The following is a 20,254-nucleotide window of genomic DNA, read 5'->3' as shown; positions in this document are numbered from 1 at the left end:
ATAGTAAATTTTCATAATGAACAAAATTTCTGTGAGTTGCTTTGAATGAACATATTATAGTAGGTTATCATGATGAACAAGTTGTGTGAATAGAATTTTAGATTTATTATGTTATGATATTTATGGATTATTAATCTTGTTGTATATAGTAATAATTTATTATTAGTTTATTGTGTATAATATGTAGTATATAATTTATGGTTTTATATAGTATTTTGTGTAATTTATTATATTATATTTATGATGTTTGTATATTTCGTAGCCTCGCTGTTCTATCATGACGAAAAATTCCAGGAAGAAGAATTTTTCTTTTTCCATCGGCGGCCAGCCTGTAACGATCCCGTTACGAAGAGCTATGACGAGAGGAGAAGATAAGAAGATAAGGATTGTAAAACATCTTATCAATGTCAACCTTGCATTTCTCTTGAAAGAGAATGTTAAAATTAATGTGTATTTTCATTTTGTTTCTTTAAAAAAAAAAAAGAAAGAAAGACTGAAAGGTAAGAGAGGAAAAAGAATGAAAGAATTTGTAAGTTGCGAGTTGTATCAGTTGAGTGTATTTAAGGAGAGAGAGAGAGAGGGGAGGTAATCTTGCTTACTGCCTCAAGGTCGTGGTCGCAGCGCGTGTATCCCGTGACGCGATTGTGGCGCCAGGAACCATGGTCGGTACGATCGTCCGTAGGGACGGCGTACTAGCTATGTTGTGTTGAAGACGTGTAGGTGTCTTGGAATTGGTTTTCCGGGGCATGCAGGTGCCTTTGGTTTTCGTTGTTCAGAGGGGAGAGTACGTCTGTTCGACTAATGTTTCTTATGGTAGAAGAGGACTTCTATTAACTAGACTCATATTGCATCGTTTGATTCTACCAAATTTCTGGTTGGATTTCTCCATTGTGTGTGTAATTAAAAAGGAATGAGAATAGTGAATTGTTGCCGCATATTGAATTTACTAAGTTTTCAAAAAAGAAGTGCAGCAAAAGAAGTGAATGAAGAGGATTATTTGTGAACGTAGTTTAAAGCTGCTTATGCCCAATTGTTTTCCAAGTCGAGTGAAGTTTATTTTCATTCCACTCGTCATTTTTGTTCCTCGATTTTGCCGTGTTCAGGGTGAGTGTAAAGAGAATAAGATAAAAGAAGTATATTTGACTAAGTCTTGTCAAAACGGCGAGTTGCCTTGTCCGAGGTAATTGCCCATTGAAATCTTTTCCTTGTTCTCAATTTTTATGGAATGAGAACGTAGGAGAATTGTGTCTGAATAGTCGGAAAGATTCTGGTTTAGTTTCACTAAGCATTCTAAAGAAATATTTATTGAAACCAACTCACTTTATGCCATTTCTCTATGAGAAACTGTGGAGTCATTTTTGGTTGGTGAAAAGGAGATGTGGGAGGAGAAGTACGGTCAACAGCTGAATCTTTATTTTGCCTTAATAAAGTCAATTGCTATCATTCCTGGAAAGTATCATTGCTGTTACTTAGATATTTCTTGGACATACAGTAACGTCCTAGAAGTAGTGGAATGCGAATGTGGAAAGACGCTAGCCTGAATCTTGGCCGATCAATTAGTAAGAGGAATATTAGTTGGGGAAACATCTTCGTTGGGCGTAATAAGATATTCTTTGGAATATTAAGTATTTTGCCGCTCCGTTATAATTATTACAAGGGCGGGTTGCATAGTGCGACAATTTGAATGTCGATTGAAACCCTGTGTTTTTGCAGAAATTGACTAAGAATAGTCTGAATCTGATTATTAACTGTCTTGTATATGCAACAACAATTAAATTATTCTCTATTCCTCATATCACTTGAGAGACGAAATGCAGACCGAGGTTTAATTGCATATGGAGGTAAATATGAATCTAAAGGAACTGTGAAGGTGAGTGCTAAACCATTTATTATATTCTTTGATTGGTCCGTTGTGTGTGTTCTATGTTGTGTGGGTTGTTAATTTGCATTCGTTGTGGTTGCTGTGGTTTAACGTGGTCCAACTCGTCGTCCATACGTTTTCATTTTCCGAAAAATTGGATAATTCAGCATTTATCATTTTTGGCTTTAAGCTGATATTACTTTTCGTACTTGAGGTAGTATTATTAATATTGCTCCGTTATATTTCAATTACTGAATTACTTCTTATAGTATGATTAAGTTTGATTAATTTATTGATTAGCCAGAGATTTAATTGGGAAGATTTTTGAACGAGAAAAGACATTTCGGATTTTGATGTTGAATTTTACTAATGACATCCCTTGCTTTAAAAATTAAATATATATATGAAGTATTATTGTTGAGATTGCATTAGTATTCATCCCCCCCAGAGCTTGGATTATTGCGAAGTACACAATAATTTAAAAGATTTATATTGGAACTGCTGAGGAAAATTGATTCTCGATCTCTTTCCTTAATTGAAATTAAATTTAGTAAATACATTGGTATTTGGATATATTTATAATATTGTATAGTTAAATTTTTTTGACTTGCCTTTGGCTTGAATTAACACTGAACGCAGTTAAATTGAAACTGATGAATAGGATCTATGATACAGAACTTCGACGATAAATTTATTGTTGTTTTTAGTTATCTGAGCAGTCAGATATCACCCTGTAATTTGTTATTGTTAATAAACCTTTGTTAAGTTGATCTGAGTCTTTGGTTATTTATTAGAAATTTATTAGATATAAGTACTTTATATTTGTGGTATTTTTGGTATAATGTTGAATGCTGAATTATCACTTAATGCCTGCTTTGCTTTGGATACTAATGAAGGACATCGGCTCGTGTAAGTTCCCTCTGTAGTTGGTTGGGGGAGCTGTTGATTGGTCAACATATCGTGCGACCTTTTAATAATCCACGTGTGTTGGACACTCGGCGGATTTCCTGACTTCGACGGCGGATGGGAACGCTACATGTACTGCACGCGAAATGATCTAATACTCCATTGTTTTAATTTATAATCATTAATGTTTAAACCGAAAATGGCGATTTATACCACTTTTGGTTTAAATAGAAAATAATGAACGAACACTGAATTAATGTTTGGGATTCTGAGTCAATTCCCGAAAACCGCTTTTCGATCTCACCGCTTTTGTCCTATAAAAATTAATATTGAAACCGAAGTAGCAGCGAATTTCTGCCATTACTGGTTTCAGTGGAAATATAGGGATTAAGGTGGGTTACTTCCTTGAGACCATGTGTCGGTTTCCGAAAATCGCTTGTCGCTAGCTAACATGGTTTTTGAGTTATACCTATTACTGTTGAAACCAGAAATGTTCGATTTCAATCACTTCTAGTTTAAGCAGAAGGTTGTTCAACGAGGAACCTATTCCTCGGACGCTGAATCGATTCCCGAAAACCGCTTGTCGATAGCTGTTACCGTTTTTGCTCTGATACCTGTTCAGAGGCAAGCAGACAGAGTAACACAGACGTTCTATAATACTTCCTATATTTATATATACCATAGTTTGGAAGTCAAAATTCGCGGGGAAAGGGGGGGGTCGTAATGCATCTATGATATTTCACTGATTTTAGCTGTTCCTATAGGTAATGATTTGCTACCCTTAAAGAAAATGTAGGCAATATTGGAGTGTGTGTATGTGTGTGTAAATTCACCCCTTTGTTCTAAGCAAATTTAAATCATCATTGGAATCACATAAAGAAAGTACACAGTAACTTTTGTCTAATAAATTTCACTAATGAATTTCTTTCGTCTAATGAATTTAATAAATTTCACTACGTCATCCTGCAAAGGGCCTAACGGAATAAGCATGTGAAAACTGCCCCCAAGCATATCTGCACCAAATTTACAGTATCGATTAACATTTATGAGAAACTCAGTTTCCAAAAGTTTCGGCCCCCAAGCATTTTTGGAGGGGTGTTAGGAGGGGGGAAGGAATTTTTTTTTTCCTGAACGCCTCCACCGATTTACATAAAGAAAAAAGCTGTTAGGTGTTCTCAACAAGAGAAAAGTCGGAACATATTTTTTTGAAAATTTTTAAGGTTGAAAATTGAAGTCAATTTTTTTTTTGAAATTTTCAAAAACATTTTTAGGGGAGACTAACTGGGACACCCACAATTTTTTGCCAGTTTTGTCTTGAGAGGGTCCCTAACAACATATATTGTTTTCATTTTGTTTGCAAGTGTACCTCATAGTGAAAAAAAGGCAAATGTACATAGGTCAGCATCTATGTGGTATACGTATGACACACTGTACACCACTAGGATAATCAATACCTTTGAGTGGGGGGGGTGAAGTTGTTATAACATTGGAATCTTATGATAACAAGTATTTACTGAGTATTTCAGCTGGTCGAATGATTTTCGATAAGTAATGATAACGCACATGATAAATAATACACAATAGTAGCAACATATGAGAACAGCAGCCAACAGTTCTGTTCACGAAAACCGAAATTGTTCCCGTAGTGGACGAAAACTTTGATGAGGATTAATTTCTTTTAATTCATTCTTTATTTGATCATATTAAACACACACATACAGTAATACCATCGAAACAAACTAAACACATAGATACAGTATCTATTAACAACAGGCATATTATTAACCAACTGTTACAAAACAAGAACAATTACTAAACAAAGATATATATATATATATATATATATCACAGAACATTGATTATGTGCAAAATTAACATAAAATGCGGGAATGTATAATTTCAGTTGATGTACAGCAGTGGCGTAGCCAAGGGAAGTGCGAACAGGGTCGAGAACCCCCCTTCATTCTCAGAAACCAATTACCATTAAGACAAAAAATACTTGTTACCATAAGATTCCAATGTTATAACAACTTCATCCCCACATTCAAAGGTATTGGTTATCCTAGTGGTGTACAGTGTGTATCATACGTATACCACATACATGCTGACCTATGTATATTTGCCTTTCTTCACTATGAAGTACACTTGCAAACAAAATTAAAACAATATATGTTGTTAGGGACCTTCTCAAGACAAAACTGGCAAAAAATTGTGGGTGCCCCAGTTAGTCTTCCCCTATTTTTTTTTTAATTTCCAAAACAATCTCGACCAATTTTCAACACCAAAAAATTAAAAAAAATATTTTCGACTTTTCTCTTGTTGAGAACACCTAACGTCTTTTCTTAATGCAAATCGGTTGAGCCGTTCAGGATAAAAAAATAATTATTCCTATTATCCTTCCCCCCTCCTAACACCCCTCCAAAAGCGCGCTTGGGGGCTGAAACTTACTTACAGGTAACGTGAGAATGTCAAAGGAGTCTACATACCAAATTTCATTAAAATCGGATAAGTTTTACGAGAGTTATCGTGGAGCAGACAGATCGACACTCGAACAGACACATAAAAGCCGATCAAGTCGAATGATGCTACATTCATCTATGGCTTGACATAATTACGAAATGAATTAACGGAATGCATGTTTAGTTATGAAATATTAACCTTGAACTACAATTAAACACTCATTTTAATCGTAAACATTTTGATGGTTTCTTATCATTATCATCTGTACGTGACTCAGAGAATCTTTACTTTGGTTCGTGGACATCGTATAATGGTAAATGTTATTTTCAGTCTTTAGGAAAAACAGCATTACACTTCATTAATAGCAGAATCACCCAATTGAGAGTATTACTCCAATTCACCATCTGGAGGGTTGATGATCTACCACGTCACACAATGTGGCCTATTAAATAACCTTGGTCCTCATATATGAAATTATTTTATTTAACAGGTAAGCAGAGGCCACACATTATGTGACGCTGCAATGTATCAAAACTTCAACTTGTTTTGTTGGAGAAACACATTCTCTGTTGTGTTTACTTTTATTAACGAAGTCCCCCCCCCCCCTATAGACTGAAAGCATTTGCCATAATGTGAATCCACGAACCAGCACAAAAATTATGTAGTTATCGAAGGCTATAACACAAAATTAATACAACAGGTGCTGAGTGTATTTCAAGGTTAGTATTTCATGATATGATAAAGCTTAACATTTTAGCAAAAAGCCTGTATGTTCTTGACTGTTCGCTACTTGGGAATGAACTACAAACTACATTATAATCGTTGATGAATAAGAATTGTACGTCATTTCAAGGAAGAAACTAATTTTAACATATGACAACGAAAATAACTTTGTTACTTACAGGTATGGTGTTAATAAAATGCTCCAATGAATCCAAAACTGTTGGACGTTCTTTCACATGTTTTCGTCCCTTTCGTCTGGAAATCACTCCTTGAGGTAGAAGATAGGGTAATAATTTTAGTGCAACGTTCGTTTCTTAAAAGAAAGAAAATAAGGAATGTCAATTTCAGATAGCAAATCTTGCTGTATTTTTTTTTCTATTTCAACAGACTAGATGTTAGTTCATTTAGAAAAGGTGTACATAAACTTCTGTAACCGCATAGTATTCTATAAACAATTGTTTATGAATATACACCGAAAATAAAGAATACAATACAATACAATATTAATTTGGATCGCCGTAGAACTGATAAATAGAAATCAATAAATAATAAGCCCAACGAAAGATTTCAATTTAAGGTGGCCTTTTAATGGCCACCCAGTACTAATCAATTGGTTTAAACTAAAATATAGAGAGGAGAGGTTCGAAAGGGTATCGCGCAAAGAAGAAAGTTTGAGAAGCAACTGCCAAAATAAATAAACTAAAATCCTTAAATTTCTCAAAAGCGCAAATGACCAAATCACATCAAAACTAATTCTCCAAATTATATACACTATTCACTAATACACTCAATGTCTTGTCCGAGTACCTACTAGAAACAAAATTGAGTATGACGAAATAAAAATACACCTCCAGAGACGGCTATTGAGCTTAACAACACAATATAGTATAGGTGATAGTATATATATTCACCAGCTTAATATTGTACAAAATATTAAGGGTCAAATTTCCAAATCAAATATACAAATGTACATTAACAGCTGTCACGCTTAAATTACTACCTTCTGAACAAAACATTACAGAATGGATAATGTGCTCTATAGGTTTGGATTTACGAAAATCTAGAAGTGTGGAATAAATTTATCTGATTATTTTTTCACAAGTTTATTATTATTATTCAAAATACTAAAATTCACAGTAGTTTCTGTTCATTCTCTCCTCCAATGGAAAGATAAGTTGGCGAACTTCAAAATTCCGGAACAAACCCTAAAGAATTAAATAATGAAAACAAAGCACGAAAAGAATGAAATTAAAAAGGTTTACAATTTCATCGACTAATTTTGATAACTGTTTCGAGATTTGTTGCTACTTCTGCTTCTCAATTTACTGAAATTTGTATTTCTGCATTAAATTCATAGGTACTGTATTAGATGTTATACTGTTCGGCGGAACACTGTTATACTGTTAATGACTAGATACTGGAATTAATGAATTGTTACGTGAAATTGTAGATCATCTTGGAGCTGAAATAACAGAAGAAACCATAATACATGGATTGCCTTCTGTAACACTGCTAATCGCTTTACTGCGATGAGTGTAATACACTGCGAACAACTAAGGAATTTATCAACAGTTGTTAAAAGAATACAATTACTTCCTTAGAAACTGGTGTTAAGCGTTGCTAAATTTTTATGTTTCAGAATTCACTGTAACTGGCTTCATGTATTTCACGGAGAGGATATTTTCGCACTTGAGATGTTCTTTAACCCTATTCTTCATGTTGCCGGCCACATGAAGAAACTCGAAAATCCAGTTTCTAAACATGTTCCTATTGTGTACTACTCATGCCAAAACAATTAAAAATACAAATGGTACTTACTTTCTGTAGTAATATCCGTAGTTCGTCCATACTTCGCAAGGAAATCGGAAGCTACGTCTTCTGCTGCTTTCCGACCACAATTTCGGGCTTGTAAAATTAGCTTGTCCGCAATTAGCCCGAAGTCAAGAGTGAGTGCATTAGATCGTCCACCAAATAAACACTCGAATTCACTATCAACCTGAAGAAGAAAAAAAAATCATAAACGAACCAAAAGGAAAACAGATATGCAACAACACATACTTAAAAAATACATATAAGAATGCTTAATGAAGCTACTTAAAAATGTTGACACACCATTGAAAGGTATATGAATTGTTTCTCAGTATTCTGAACTTCAGAAAATAAATCACAATCTGTAATCCATTTCTTATAAAATTGGTATGATTTTAAGTGTATATTTGCGTTCGTACTTTGTTATTTTTTAATGAACTCCTCTTACAACAAAACTACTAGATATTTTAAATTTTGACACCATTTATACCATCCTGCGTTTTCCCTTTAAATACTGATAATCACCTATTCTACTCAACGCAATTCATTCTCATTACACAATTTAGGTTTTGGTGTTTAACCGACGCCAAAGGAAATTGCGGGCCATCGAATTGTATGTCAACATTTTAAGGTACAAACGGAAATTATTTCAACATACCACCGCAGGCAGTAATATCCTTGGCCATGCTGCTATTATTTCTTCTGTACATTTATAGGTGTGAAGAATGTTTTCTCTCCTGTAATTGAAAGTGTCCCTCATATAAGTGACAACTGTTTCTAGGGGTGATTCATTTTCTTTCATCCACTGCTGTTTTTGAATGCATTCCACCGCTGGCGTCTCATTGGACTGAATGTTCATGTATGTAGCTACGCTATTCTCTTTTACTTTCCGTGGTATTCCCAGGTCTTCCTTCTCAACAGTCGACAATCGCCGAAACCGGAAGTTCTTCAATCGTTGCTGTATTAATCTTGATGCTGATGTTCCTTTTGTACCAGGACTAAACCATTGTTCCTGAAATAAAAATATATTTCACTGTTCGTCTTATATGACACTTTTCTGGTGAACTTTCTACACATGAATTACAATAATAAATAAATAAAAGCGCCAGTAACATCAACAGTTATAATGCTTTTAAATACTGAGAGGTTGTATTACTTGATTAATACGGTGTTGGACTACTGTTACCTTGAGAGCAATCTTCCCTTTAGAAATTCAGAAATGTCTTCCATTTTACATCACTGTCATCTACCCCGCTTAATTTACTACATTCGATGATCTGTTACACCACTAGCAACGGCCAGATGCAGGCGCTGCGCACGCTCCTCAATGGTACTCCCTTACGTATCTTACATGTTTCAAACTACAGGTGTTTGCATTATTTTGATCAACGTCTATATACCGTTCGTACAAAGTTTAGAACGGAAAAACTCAAAACTCTCCCAGTCAACGTTAAGTTTGTGATAGGCACTATTCTCTTTCTTAGTTTTCTGTGGGTTTCCACTTTCCTCCCACATTCTAAATGCCACTAGTTCTTCATAATCATTCATTTGTCAGTTCATTTTTAAACTTATTAGTTGACATTATACACAGCTGGCTTGCCGCGGTGACTCAGTGGTAGAGTGCTCACCTCTGATACGTAGAGCCCCTGCTTTGGTTCCAGTTCCCGCCAAGTGGGTTTTATGGTAGACAAACACCATGTGCGTGGGTTTCCTCCGGGTCTTCCGTTTCTCCCCGCTTTCGTCATTCCACCATTATCATCCACTTCATCATCACCGTCTCCCTTAACCTCGGTACATAATCGTGTACAATCTCAAAAATTATTATCCCACAACGTATTAAAAAGGATAAAAATATATTTTATATATATACCGACAATACACAGAAACAGTTACAATGTAAATTGGTAAAGGTGGTCCTTGAACGTTTGCCTCTCTCTAATCTACAAGTTAACTCCTGCGCTCCTGTTACTGTAGTTAAAGATGTTTTGTGAAGTCGCATGCAAAGTCAACACATTTGAACTTCAAAATAGTTTGAAGAACTCATAATTAATGTTTTTATATGCGGTTCTAAACCAGTGGTTCTCAACGTGGGTGTTACTAATAGCCAGGGAGTGTTCTCGTTTCCAAAGGGAGTTATGAAACAAAGTTCTAATAGTCTATTTAAGATTGCATGACCTATTAGTCTTTTTTTTTCTTCATATTATGCGACAAAAGCTATTATACATTTTAGTAGGCTTTTTACAAATAATAATAATAATTGAAGCGTTTTATGGTTCCTTAACTGCTTTGCCCTAGTCTTACATTCAGCCTTGTGTATGGGTGAACTGGATTAAGATGACAGGAGCATCAAGACAATCGCATTCACCCAAAGAATGCTACGGTCGAAAATGTTAAGAACCACTATTTTAAACTACAATCATCAATACAAAAGATATATTTTTAATAAGAGCCAAGTGTGATACTCACAAATCCACTGCCACTATTTCCCTTCAATATAGGGAACGATCCTATGATCAATTTTGCAAGATTGGTTTTTTGCTTTGTAGTTGGCTGACAGCCGTATTTTTCAATAAAAGCATCTACTATAACTCGGTTGATACTGTACTTCTCTAGAATATTAATCCCTTGATTATTATCCATCTTCTCAAGCAGATCTGGACATTTCCTTTCCAAAAGTGTTCTTAAGTTTAAATTTAAATCATTGTCTTGCTCCTCAGGGGAATGCGACGGAGTTCGGCTTCCACATGTCGACGTTTCAATACTACTACCCTCATCATCACAAGGAGACGAGAAAACGTCTAAGGTTGAATCTGTGTCTTCGTCTCTCAGTGTTGTAGGTGGTGAAGAACATGATGATGATGTCATTTCCTGCCACTTCTTGCGGAATTTTAAGCGAGGACCTGCTTCAGGAATTAATGCTTTAATTGTTTCTTCATCTAACAAATAAAAGCTTTCCTCGTCTATTTTTTCACCTAAAATGAAAACACATACAGTGAGCACAAATGGAAGCTTCGCAACGTAATACACTGCAACTCAAGAGACTGAATCATTAAATTACACCTGTATATCACTAATATTCACAGCTGCTTTTCCCTAGGAAGGTACGGTGGCTACGCGGTTCAGCGATATTTATTACGCGGGTGAAGGTGCATTATTTGCTATATATACAGAGACAGAGAGAACAGATTGTTAAAAAATTAGAATAGCACCACTGCAAGAAACCACTTATTTGATCACAGTGTATCGACAGTAACGCAGTTCACTCTTTCGTCTAACAAATCGTACCAATAACCAAATGCCTTTTTGCATGCATTTCCATCTATCCTCTCCTAACTCCAACATAAATGAATCATTTCCGATTTTAATATTGATCGCCGTAGACCAGAACCAGATAGCCACAAGCGGTTTCTTAGAATGGATTCAAGATCTCAAGAAGAGGTTTCATTTCAGTTTCAACGTCCATTGCCATAGAACAAAAATGGTAACATAGCGAGAAACGGTTTTTATGATCGACTCTGCGTATCACGGAAATATTCCATCCTTACCCGTATCCCTCCACCATAACCGGAAGTGGTAATAGTTTACTACTGTTTCCAATTTAATATTGATCTACACAGAAAAAAAATATTAAGAGATAGCTAAAAGTGGATCTTTGAAATCGATTTAGTGTTCTGAGCGTAAGTACGTACCATCTTCTCTTAACCTATATTTAAACGAGAAATGACAGAAAACTCGCTTCAGTTTTAACGTTGGTTGTGAAAACGGCAATAGATAGCATTAAGTAGTTTTCTTCAATCAATTAAGCGTCCAAAGAACATACATTAAGATCGGAAGTAGAAGCACACTACAATTTCCGGTTTCTATATTGCAAAAAATATCATGCCAAACAAACCAAACTCCTTCACCGATGGACACGTGACAGTACTACTTTCTTGTTAAGAAAAATACAAGCGCGAGGAAGATGACAAGGGGTCATGAAATGTAGCGTCAAGTTTTTTCTACATTTGGGTACTTAAGTCAGTGTAATTTTAAGTAAGAAATAATGCTCCCCTTTTGCGTTATTTCTATCCATTAAAATAAACAATGTTATTTCAGACTTTGTTACGAGGAGGTGGGGGGAACCATCTGATATAGGAGTATTTTCATGTTTTTCATTGGTATATTTTTACCCTGATAACTAAAAGTGTATAAGTTTCAAATTCACGGAGGGGATACAATTTCCCATCAGAAATGCTCCTAAAACAAAATGACACATTCAAATGATCACTCGTGAGAAAAACAAGCACCAACCGTACGTGCTGGATGATCAGGAAAACAAAAAATACCCATCATTCTTTCAAACAGGATGTAGGCCCACTTGCTTCAATAGATAGCATGTATGATACACGCAGAAAAAAACTGATTTCATATCAGATCAATTCGTCTATAGGTACGAAGACATTGATATACAAAAAGCGAAAAATGTATAACTGGACAGAGAATCGAATGCGCGTCTCCGGTTTATTGTGCTCACGCGTTAATCACTAAGCTAACCGGGTCGCTTCCAGATCACCCTTACACTTTTTGAAATGAAACCCACAAAAACTGCACCAGGAGCTGCGGTGGCTCAAAGGTAGAGCATTCACCCTGGTGCGTGGGGTCCCTGGTTCGATCCCAGCTCACGCCAAGTGGGCTTTGTGGTGAACATCCACCGTGTGCGTGGGTTTTCTCGGGATTCTCACGTTTCCTCCTCACTTTCTTCATTCCACCATTTCATTCATTCGCATCATCAGTCTCTCTTAGTTCCAGGGCATAATCGTGGAATGCTGAACTGAAATATTTCATTTTTCAAAAACTGCACCAGAGCCCATGCGTATTATAATCCTATATTCGTTTAGCGGGTACAAGCCTAAAAGATAAAACGGTAGAATCCATTAAGATGTTCATTACACCATGAAACGTGACTCAAAACTTTTAACTTTTTTTTATTTTTTATTTGTAGATACACTAAAACGAAGAGTGAAGTTTCGGTACCTTATTTACGTAAGAGGAAAGGATATGGGGCAGCTGTCACTCACCTGTCGCGAGAGGTCTATGGTTCGATCTCATGTAAGTCTCTGACAGACAACATTGAATTCCTGGGCTCTCTCGATGTTCTCCAGTTTCCTTCTTTTTTCTACAAACGTAATAATTATTGTCCCATCTGTCCGTTAGCCCAAAGGCAACAATTCCTATTTGAGTGTAACGTCCAACGTTTATGTCCCGATGTTAAATGTTAATAAACAAAGTAGTAAAAATAAAGTGGGAGTGAATGATAGAACCACGGGAAAACCCACCACACACTGTACATCAGAAAGCTCACTTGGCGCTCAGCCACCGCGGCCCCGAGATAAGCGTCACTCTAAAGAGTAGGTCCCGTCGCTCATTCCCTCGCTGTTATACACGCCTTTACAAACTAAACGAAACCAAGTTGCCTAATCTATCTGTTTGCCTGAATGCCTATTGTTTCATACAGAAGCCAACGTTAAATTTGATTCAATGTATTAATAACTGCTCGGAAAATTTTTTCGATTACACCTCTAGTTTGCCAGTTGGACTTTTTAATATTTTTGATTATCTAGCCTATATACTAAACTTCTAATTTAAATTTCATCATTCATTATTTATATAAACATCATTTGCTTATGAATAATCACATTGGCATTACTAAGGTGGCAGTTTCCCGAAAAAAAAAAAAATATATATATATATATATATATTCCGCCGAACTCGATACTGAAACGAAACTCACTGATTCCATCTCAACGCACGTCAAACGGGTGGGTCTCTCTCAGACTTAGAGCTCAATCTTGGAACGTTAAATTAATTTAAAAAAAAAAGCAATCTTAAGTTCTACGTCCCACAGTTCTGTAGGGTACGCTAAAGGAGACTATGATAAAAATGAATAAGATAGTGGAATGAAGAAAGTAGGAAGAAGCAGGAGAATCCAGAGGAAACCCACACACACTGTGTTTATCCATCACAAAGCCCACTTGCCGTGAGCTGGGATCGAACTTAGGTCCTCACGCACCAAACGTTCTACCACTGAGCTACCGCGGCCCCTACGTTACATTAAGAACAAATATGCACAGTAGTATATGCAATGTGCAAATTGACGGAGAATGTCAGGGATTTCCCCCCTGAAAAAACAAAATTATTCCTGGACAAGAAAATTGTTATCCTTGGTATTGATAACTTTTCAAATTCTCAATATATAGTATACGTGAGTGATGACTGGGTGCATATATGGGTGAAATTAACCCCTTCCCTGGGAAAAAATATGTGCAGATTGATTATACGGATCCACATATTTGTAAAATTTATAGAAGATATTTGTATTAATATTTTAATCGAGCAGTATGAAAGTAATCGAAATATGACATGCTCTCACTTGTGAAATATGTATTTACGTGTATATATTAATGAACGTGAAACCTAGTATGCACTCATTCGTCCATAAGGTAAGTAGTGGTAGATTAATGAAGGACAACGTAACGTGCAAGGAATGTAACGAGCAAATTACTTTAACAAAAAAAGTTATCTTTCCATCGTGAAACAATTGTTCTCTAGGGTCCTTGTTCATGTGTATACCCACAATTACTGACGCGCCAGTTCCCTACGGATGCATTCGCGCTCGGTACCCTGCTGTGCTCGTGCTTTCAGTCGGTTACATAGCATTCATCCTTTTAGTGGCCACCTAGCACAGGTAAAATTGTTTTTGCACATGACCTCTTAAACTAAATCTGCACCGGGAATGTAAATGCACACTTCAATGTAACAAGCAAATGAATTTAACAAAAATATATCTTTGCATCGTGAAAGCAGTCGTTTTTCAAAATCCTAATTTACGCGTATATCCACCATCTCTGATGCGCCTGATCCCTACGGACGTATCCCAACGTTACAGCATGGGTTCCCATGCTGTGCTTTTGCCCTGAGTCAGGTAGATAGAACTCGTGCTTTTTAGAGGCACCTAGCACAGGTTTGCTGATGTTTTTGCACGAAATTTCTTAAAGTGAATTTGCACCGAGGAATGCAAGTTCACACGTCATGCTGAAGGTAGAGAAAGCGAATTCAGAGAAAAAGTAGTATATATTTCATGAATCTCTGTATGGATTTGTATAATCAATCTGCACGAAATATTCAATTCGCATACTGACCTGCCTATATGCTACAAATAACGGAGTATGTTTAGTACAAGGGATCAAGAAGCACGTAAAAAACACAAAATTTACAGGAGAAATGAATGATGCAAGTACTTAGACGTAACAAAACGTAACCAAATCTAACCCAACCTAAGCTAACCTAAACTAACCTAATATTAGAAGAAATAAGCGAAATTCTATATTTTTTTGGAAAATTATGAGGGATCCCTACACTAATATAACAAACTAAACTAACCTAACCCAGGGGCGTATCCAGGGGGGGATTGCCCCCCCCCAGAAGAGGCATCTTTCTTATTTTATATATATAAATAAAACCCATCCCAAAGTTTGGAGCCCTTAAAAGTAGCAGTATGACAACACGCCGCCCCCCCCAGAAGTCGGTCCTGGATCCGCCCCTGACCTATCCTATCCTAAACTAACCTAACCTAATCCAAACTAACCTAACCTACTATAAACTAACCGAATGTGAACAGAAAATACCAAAATTGTAACATTTTTTTAGAGAAAAGAGCTGGACCCCTTCTGCTAAACATACAGGTAGGCCCAAATAACCTGCACACATTATGTCATTAAAACTATTACTGATACAAAAACAAAAAAAAAAGGCGCTAATCTATGTTACGTGATCAGTACAAAGCACCTCCGCATTGCAATTCCATAATTATAAATCACAATTTTTTAAACGCTGTTTCTATGTTAACTACACAGATGACATGTGTTCTTTGACTCCGTACATAGCTATTTTGCAACTTATAGCGAAGGGGAAAGGGTGTAAAACATTGACATGTCTCCTCATTCTATTGTAATATAGAAATCAACGTTCCCTACGGGGCTCCAGCCCGCCTTTACTTGTTATTACTGCCTCGTTATTATGTGCATTGAATATTTAGCTTGATAAATGTAGGAGCTAACTTGATTACGAACTTATATGAAAGGAATCAGCATTTTACACCCTAACGACTATACACTGTAGTATGTTTACAAAACACTGAATCACATTCATACCAGAACTTCAGGTAAGTAAACAACGAGCTGTGCATTTTGTAGTTACTTAGTATAATTTATACTTACGTTCGAAAGCTGGCACATATTGTTCTAAGTTGAGTCCAACTAGAACTTCTTCTATGAAGTTCATGTCTGTTTCACACACTTTATCAACTCTTCAGTCTCTTCGCCGCTGTCTTCCTTCTCACATGATGTGATGTGTACCCATACGCCTCTTCAGCCGCATCACCGTACTGCGTACTCATATCCATTCGCATTCTGCTACAACTGAAATCCTTTATCTCGTTTCCTGTATAGTAATTAAACCCTAGCAATATTACTCCCAAGTAAAACATGGTAATATTATTTCGGTAAAATTGTTACCGTTATTTTTCTGCCATCTATTATATTACAAATCACGCACTATTTCATTCTCATTTTTAAGAAATGAGAAAATCTCATAAATGGGAACCTGAAAATTTGCCTTGAGCTCACAAATGAGAACACGTTTCAAAATAATGAGATATTTTGTCTCAAATATGAGTAAAAATTACTTATTTTGTTTTGAACATGCAATTTTCTCATTTCTGAGCAAGGAAATTTTTAAGAGTGCATACAGAAGAAAAATCTCCTGTAGTGGGTGAAGGTGAGGGGTCACCGCCACTGGAATAGAGAGCAATGACAACAAATCCTTTGGTCAGACGAATCCTGGTTCTCCCTCTATTACATTGAGGCCGCTCCAGGGTGATCAGAAGGATCGGAGAAACCTTCAAAATTGAGTGTGTGCAAAGAGCTATACAGAAGGGAGTAGTAGTAACATGTTGTGAGGGTGTGTTTCGAATGCTTGTGTGGTGGTCCCTTGATAGAGGTGCCTAACTGTATGAAAGTTGTAGATTACGTGTCCATTCTGGATATTGAGGTGTTGCCATTTGTCCACTTTCTACGAGTTGGTCACATCCCAGAGTAACAGTATCAAGAGGACAACTGCACCCATGATTGAACGGGAATGATTTGCTGAACATGAGGTTGACATCCCACATCTCACCTGGCCTGCAACTTCGCCTGATCTCAACGTTATCGAGAAAATTTAGGACATGTTGAAACGGACCGTGAAGAGGAGATATCAACATATCCCCACATTGGCCGCTCTGCGGAATCAGTTGTTCAAGGAATGAGCCAATTTGTACTTGAATCTTATCTTCTTTGACATTGACAGCACGTCACAGAAAGTCAATGCTGTAATCCGTGCCCTGGTGATGTAATGGCATGTTGCGCAATAAAGTACGCACTTCATATTTTTTTGTCCGGTTTACTTACCTCGTAATACGTAAATTATAAGTGGAATGCATAAGCTGCACATGCAGTCGAAATCATAAAATTTTAACATACAATAAACTTAAAAGTATTTTAAACTGGGATAAAATATAACATATCATAAATAAAAGAAATAAAAAATGAACGATTAGAAGAAATGTAATTCATATAATTAAACAAGTCTAAAATTAACTAAGATAAAAGAAGAACATGTAATATCTGATCATGCAACTAACAAAATCACCAAATCTTAAACCTGGAAGAGAAAAAGAAGACGAAAGGGGGAAAAATAGGAAAGAAGACATTATTAAAATCCAGAACTAACAACCCTCATAAAAAAAGGCTGCCAAATAGCAGAACTTTAAATTAAATAGATAATGCAAAAGCCTCTTTAATAACTGAACAACTTCTGAACGAACCTGAAGATATTTTGTTTGGAAAATATCTAGAAGGAAATAAAAATTTATTTGCAGGGTCAAACATTTTAAAAATGCATAATTTTGCTGTAGAAGCTTTAGAGGCAAAAGGTAAAACATTTCTAGTGTTCTGGTAAGGCAATGAAATGAAGTGAAATGTTTAACGTCCTACGATTATGACCTTTAAGCTAAGGGAAAGGAATGATTAAGGGAAGTGAATGATAATGGAAGAATTGGTGGAATAAGATTGTAGGAGGAAATGGGAGTATCCCGGGAAAACCCACAGATATGATGTTGTCCATCACAAAGTTACTAAGTCGGGAATCGAATTAGGGACCTTTCGCACCACAGGTAAGCTTTCTACCACTGAGCCACGTGCCGCCTGTTATGATAAAAAGTTCTCATCGAAACAAAACCATCAATAAACAAACGACAATATATATATATATATATATATATATATATATATACACAGTAGAGCGTCGATTATCCGAAGTAATTGGGGGACATGGGTGTTCGGAAAACTGGTATGTTCGGATAATCGAACTGTACATGTTCATTTGCCATGCGCGGAGCGGCACGCCTCAACTCTAAGCTGGCGCAGCTGTTGCTGTGAACAGCTTTGATACTGCTGCTACTTCTACAGCCAGTGCCAAACCGACAGAAGTGTGCTAATTGTTGAAACACAGCGACTGGCGGCTTGGCCGGTCAGCAGCGCCTTATGAAGGCCCCATTAGATGCAATGTTCCGCCAGCGGTGGCTCAGTGCAGCGACTACTGTGGGAAACTTGGTTTGGGAGTGAGGGGGATGATGGACGGTAGGGTGGGAGAGTAACAGGTGCGAGCGAGTACACAGTTCGGTTAAGCGGTCGTTCGGTTGACCGACGTTCGGATAATCGACGCTCTACTGTATATATATATATATATATATATATATATATATATATATATATATATATATAGCCTATCGGCTAAAAACAAAACATGCCATTCTTTGGATATGCTAAAGAAACTCATATCTAAAATTTTTGAACTTCCATCATAACCAGGCTAGGAATTTATTCTGAATAGACTCAATGATATTTACAAAATATTTGGGGTCATAGTTTCAAATCATTGTACCATATTCCAAACTTGAATGCACATTTGATATGTAGTGAATTTTCCAAGTATTGAAATTAAAAAGATTACGGCAAAGCCATTTTAACATTGCTAAATTTTCTTGACCAATGATGTGATTACCTGTAAATTTATTTAAAATAATAATTTATCTAATATTATTCCGATCTTTAGCGTAAGTTCCAAATTCAATTTCCTGATTACCTATTATATATTTTACTTATAAGACAAAAGATCAGCTTTCCAGGGGAAAAAATATACCTTGACAATATTCAAAGGTAGGAAATTATTTTAAAATAATAATTTAATAGTGTCCTAAATTGTACTTAAGTAAAAGCTTCTAAATAGATACAGAAAAAGCACCGACCTAAATGAAAACTTCACATTTTTCATTACGGTGTTGAATTCAGACATTTTCACTCAAGGGGGAATGTAAACTCCTAGGGTGAGGGGATTTTCGATGAAGCAATTTCTACATTTTGTGATTGAAATTTTGAGTTTCTCCGGGGGCCAAATGAATTTTTTTTCGGGGGAAATTCCCTCTCGGACTACACACTGAATTCGTCCCTGATTTAGAACTGTTGTTTGATATTTTGATCTCCATTGCTTTTCGAATCTTTTCTTCCCGCTTCCAATAATTATATTAATTTTAGTGAAATATGATTTTGAACTACAGATGGTTCATTACAAATAGAAAACCTGTCAATTTAGATTTTGAATATCGCTTTTTCTGCATCAATTTGTTATTCAAGAACCAATACAAATTCTGAAGAAGGAAAAAAAAAGATGCCTTGAACAATGTACGAAAGTCTTTGAACACGATTTTTATAAACTTAGAAAAAAAAACTACTTATTATACTTACAAAGATTTTTAGAGACAATTTCTGCACAGCTTATTCATGGCCAAGCGGTTAGCAAACGCGCCTTTGGCGTGACAGACACGTGTTCAAATCCCGGCGGGAGCTAATGTGGTACGGGTGTCACCTTATGCATTAGGTCTACGTTTCATAGAGCCTCGCTGCTGAAAGGGACGCTAAACTCAAAATCCAATCCACGATTTATTATTATTATTATCATTATTATTATTATTATTATTATTATTATTATTATTATTATTATTATTATTATTATTATTATTATTATTATTATTATTATTATTTTCTTTTGCAAAAGTTTGACGAAGTTCGAATCCCAACTTTGGTAGTATTAACTAAAAAACTAAAGGCCTTATGCAGAGTCGTTCTGACGCGTAATTAGTGCCATACTAAAGAGTTCGAATAACATAAGTTTCCTGCAGTAGTCAGGCCTTTAGTATGACTCTAATCATACGTCAATACGACTCTGCATAAGACCCTAAATGTCTGCACAGGAAAATATTACACAAATACACTAAGCAAGTCAAGATGTAGAATTAGGATAAGTCTAACGGGGATCGGTCGAGTTCAGATAAGGACGTACAATATACGTATATCAAAACTC

The 20,254-nt window shown here is 36.1% G+C and overlaps 1 protein-coding gene across 1 annotated transcript; it reads right to left on the bottom strand.

The window, feature by feature from the left end:
* Positions 1-275: 275 nt before the first annotated feature.
* Positions 276-16,424, bottom strand: LOC145666193 (uncharacterized). The gene is made up of 4 exons (XM_081733264.1): positions 16,015-16,424; positions 7,769-7,946; positions 6,130-6,263; positions 276-353 (listed from the first exon to the last, which is right to left on the bottom strand). The coding sequence occupies exons 1-4, from the start codon at positions 16,030-16,032 to the stop codon at positions 276-278; spliced, it is 408 nt and encodes a 135-aa protein (XP_081589390.1). The 5' UTR covers positions 16,033-16,424.
* Positions 16,425-20,254: the final 3,830 nt, after the last annotated feature.

Source organism: Thermobia domestica, chromosome 12 (genome assembly GCF_964235325.1).
Source record: "Thermobia domestica chromosome 12, izTheDome1.hap1.1, whole genome shotgun sequence".
In the NCBI taxonomy this organism is placed as follows: domain Eukaryota; kingdom Metazoa; phylum Arthropoda; class Insecta; order Zygentoma; family Lepismatidae; genus Thermobia; species Thermobia domestica.
This window is presented reverse-complemented; position numbering and strand designations above follow the sequence as displayed.

Bases quoted from the DNA above. Each gene is read 5' to 3' on its own strand.
- LOC145666193 (XM_081733264.1), bottom strand. The intron at 6,264-7,768 runs GTAAGTACCATT...CTTTCTTTTAAG, and splicing joins TACGGATATTACTACAGAAA to AAACGAACGTTGCACTAAAA. The intron at 354-6,129 runs GTAAGTAACAAA...CTCTCGTCATAG, and splicing joins ATTTTATTAACACCATACCT to CTCTTCGTAACGGGATCGTT.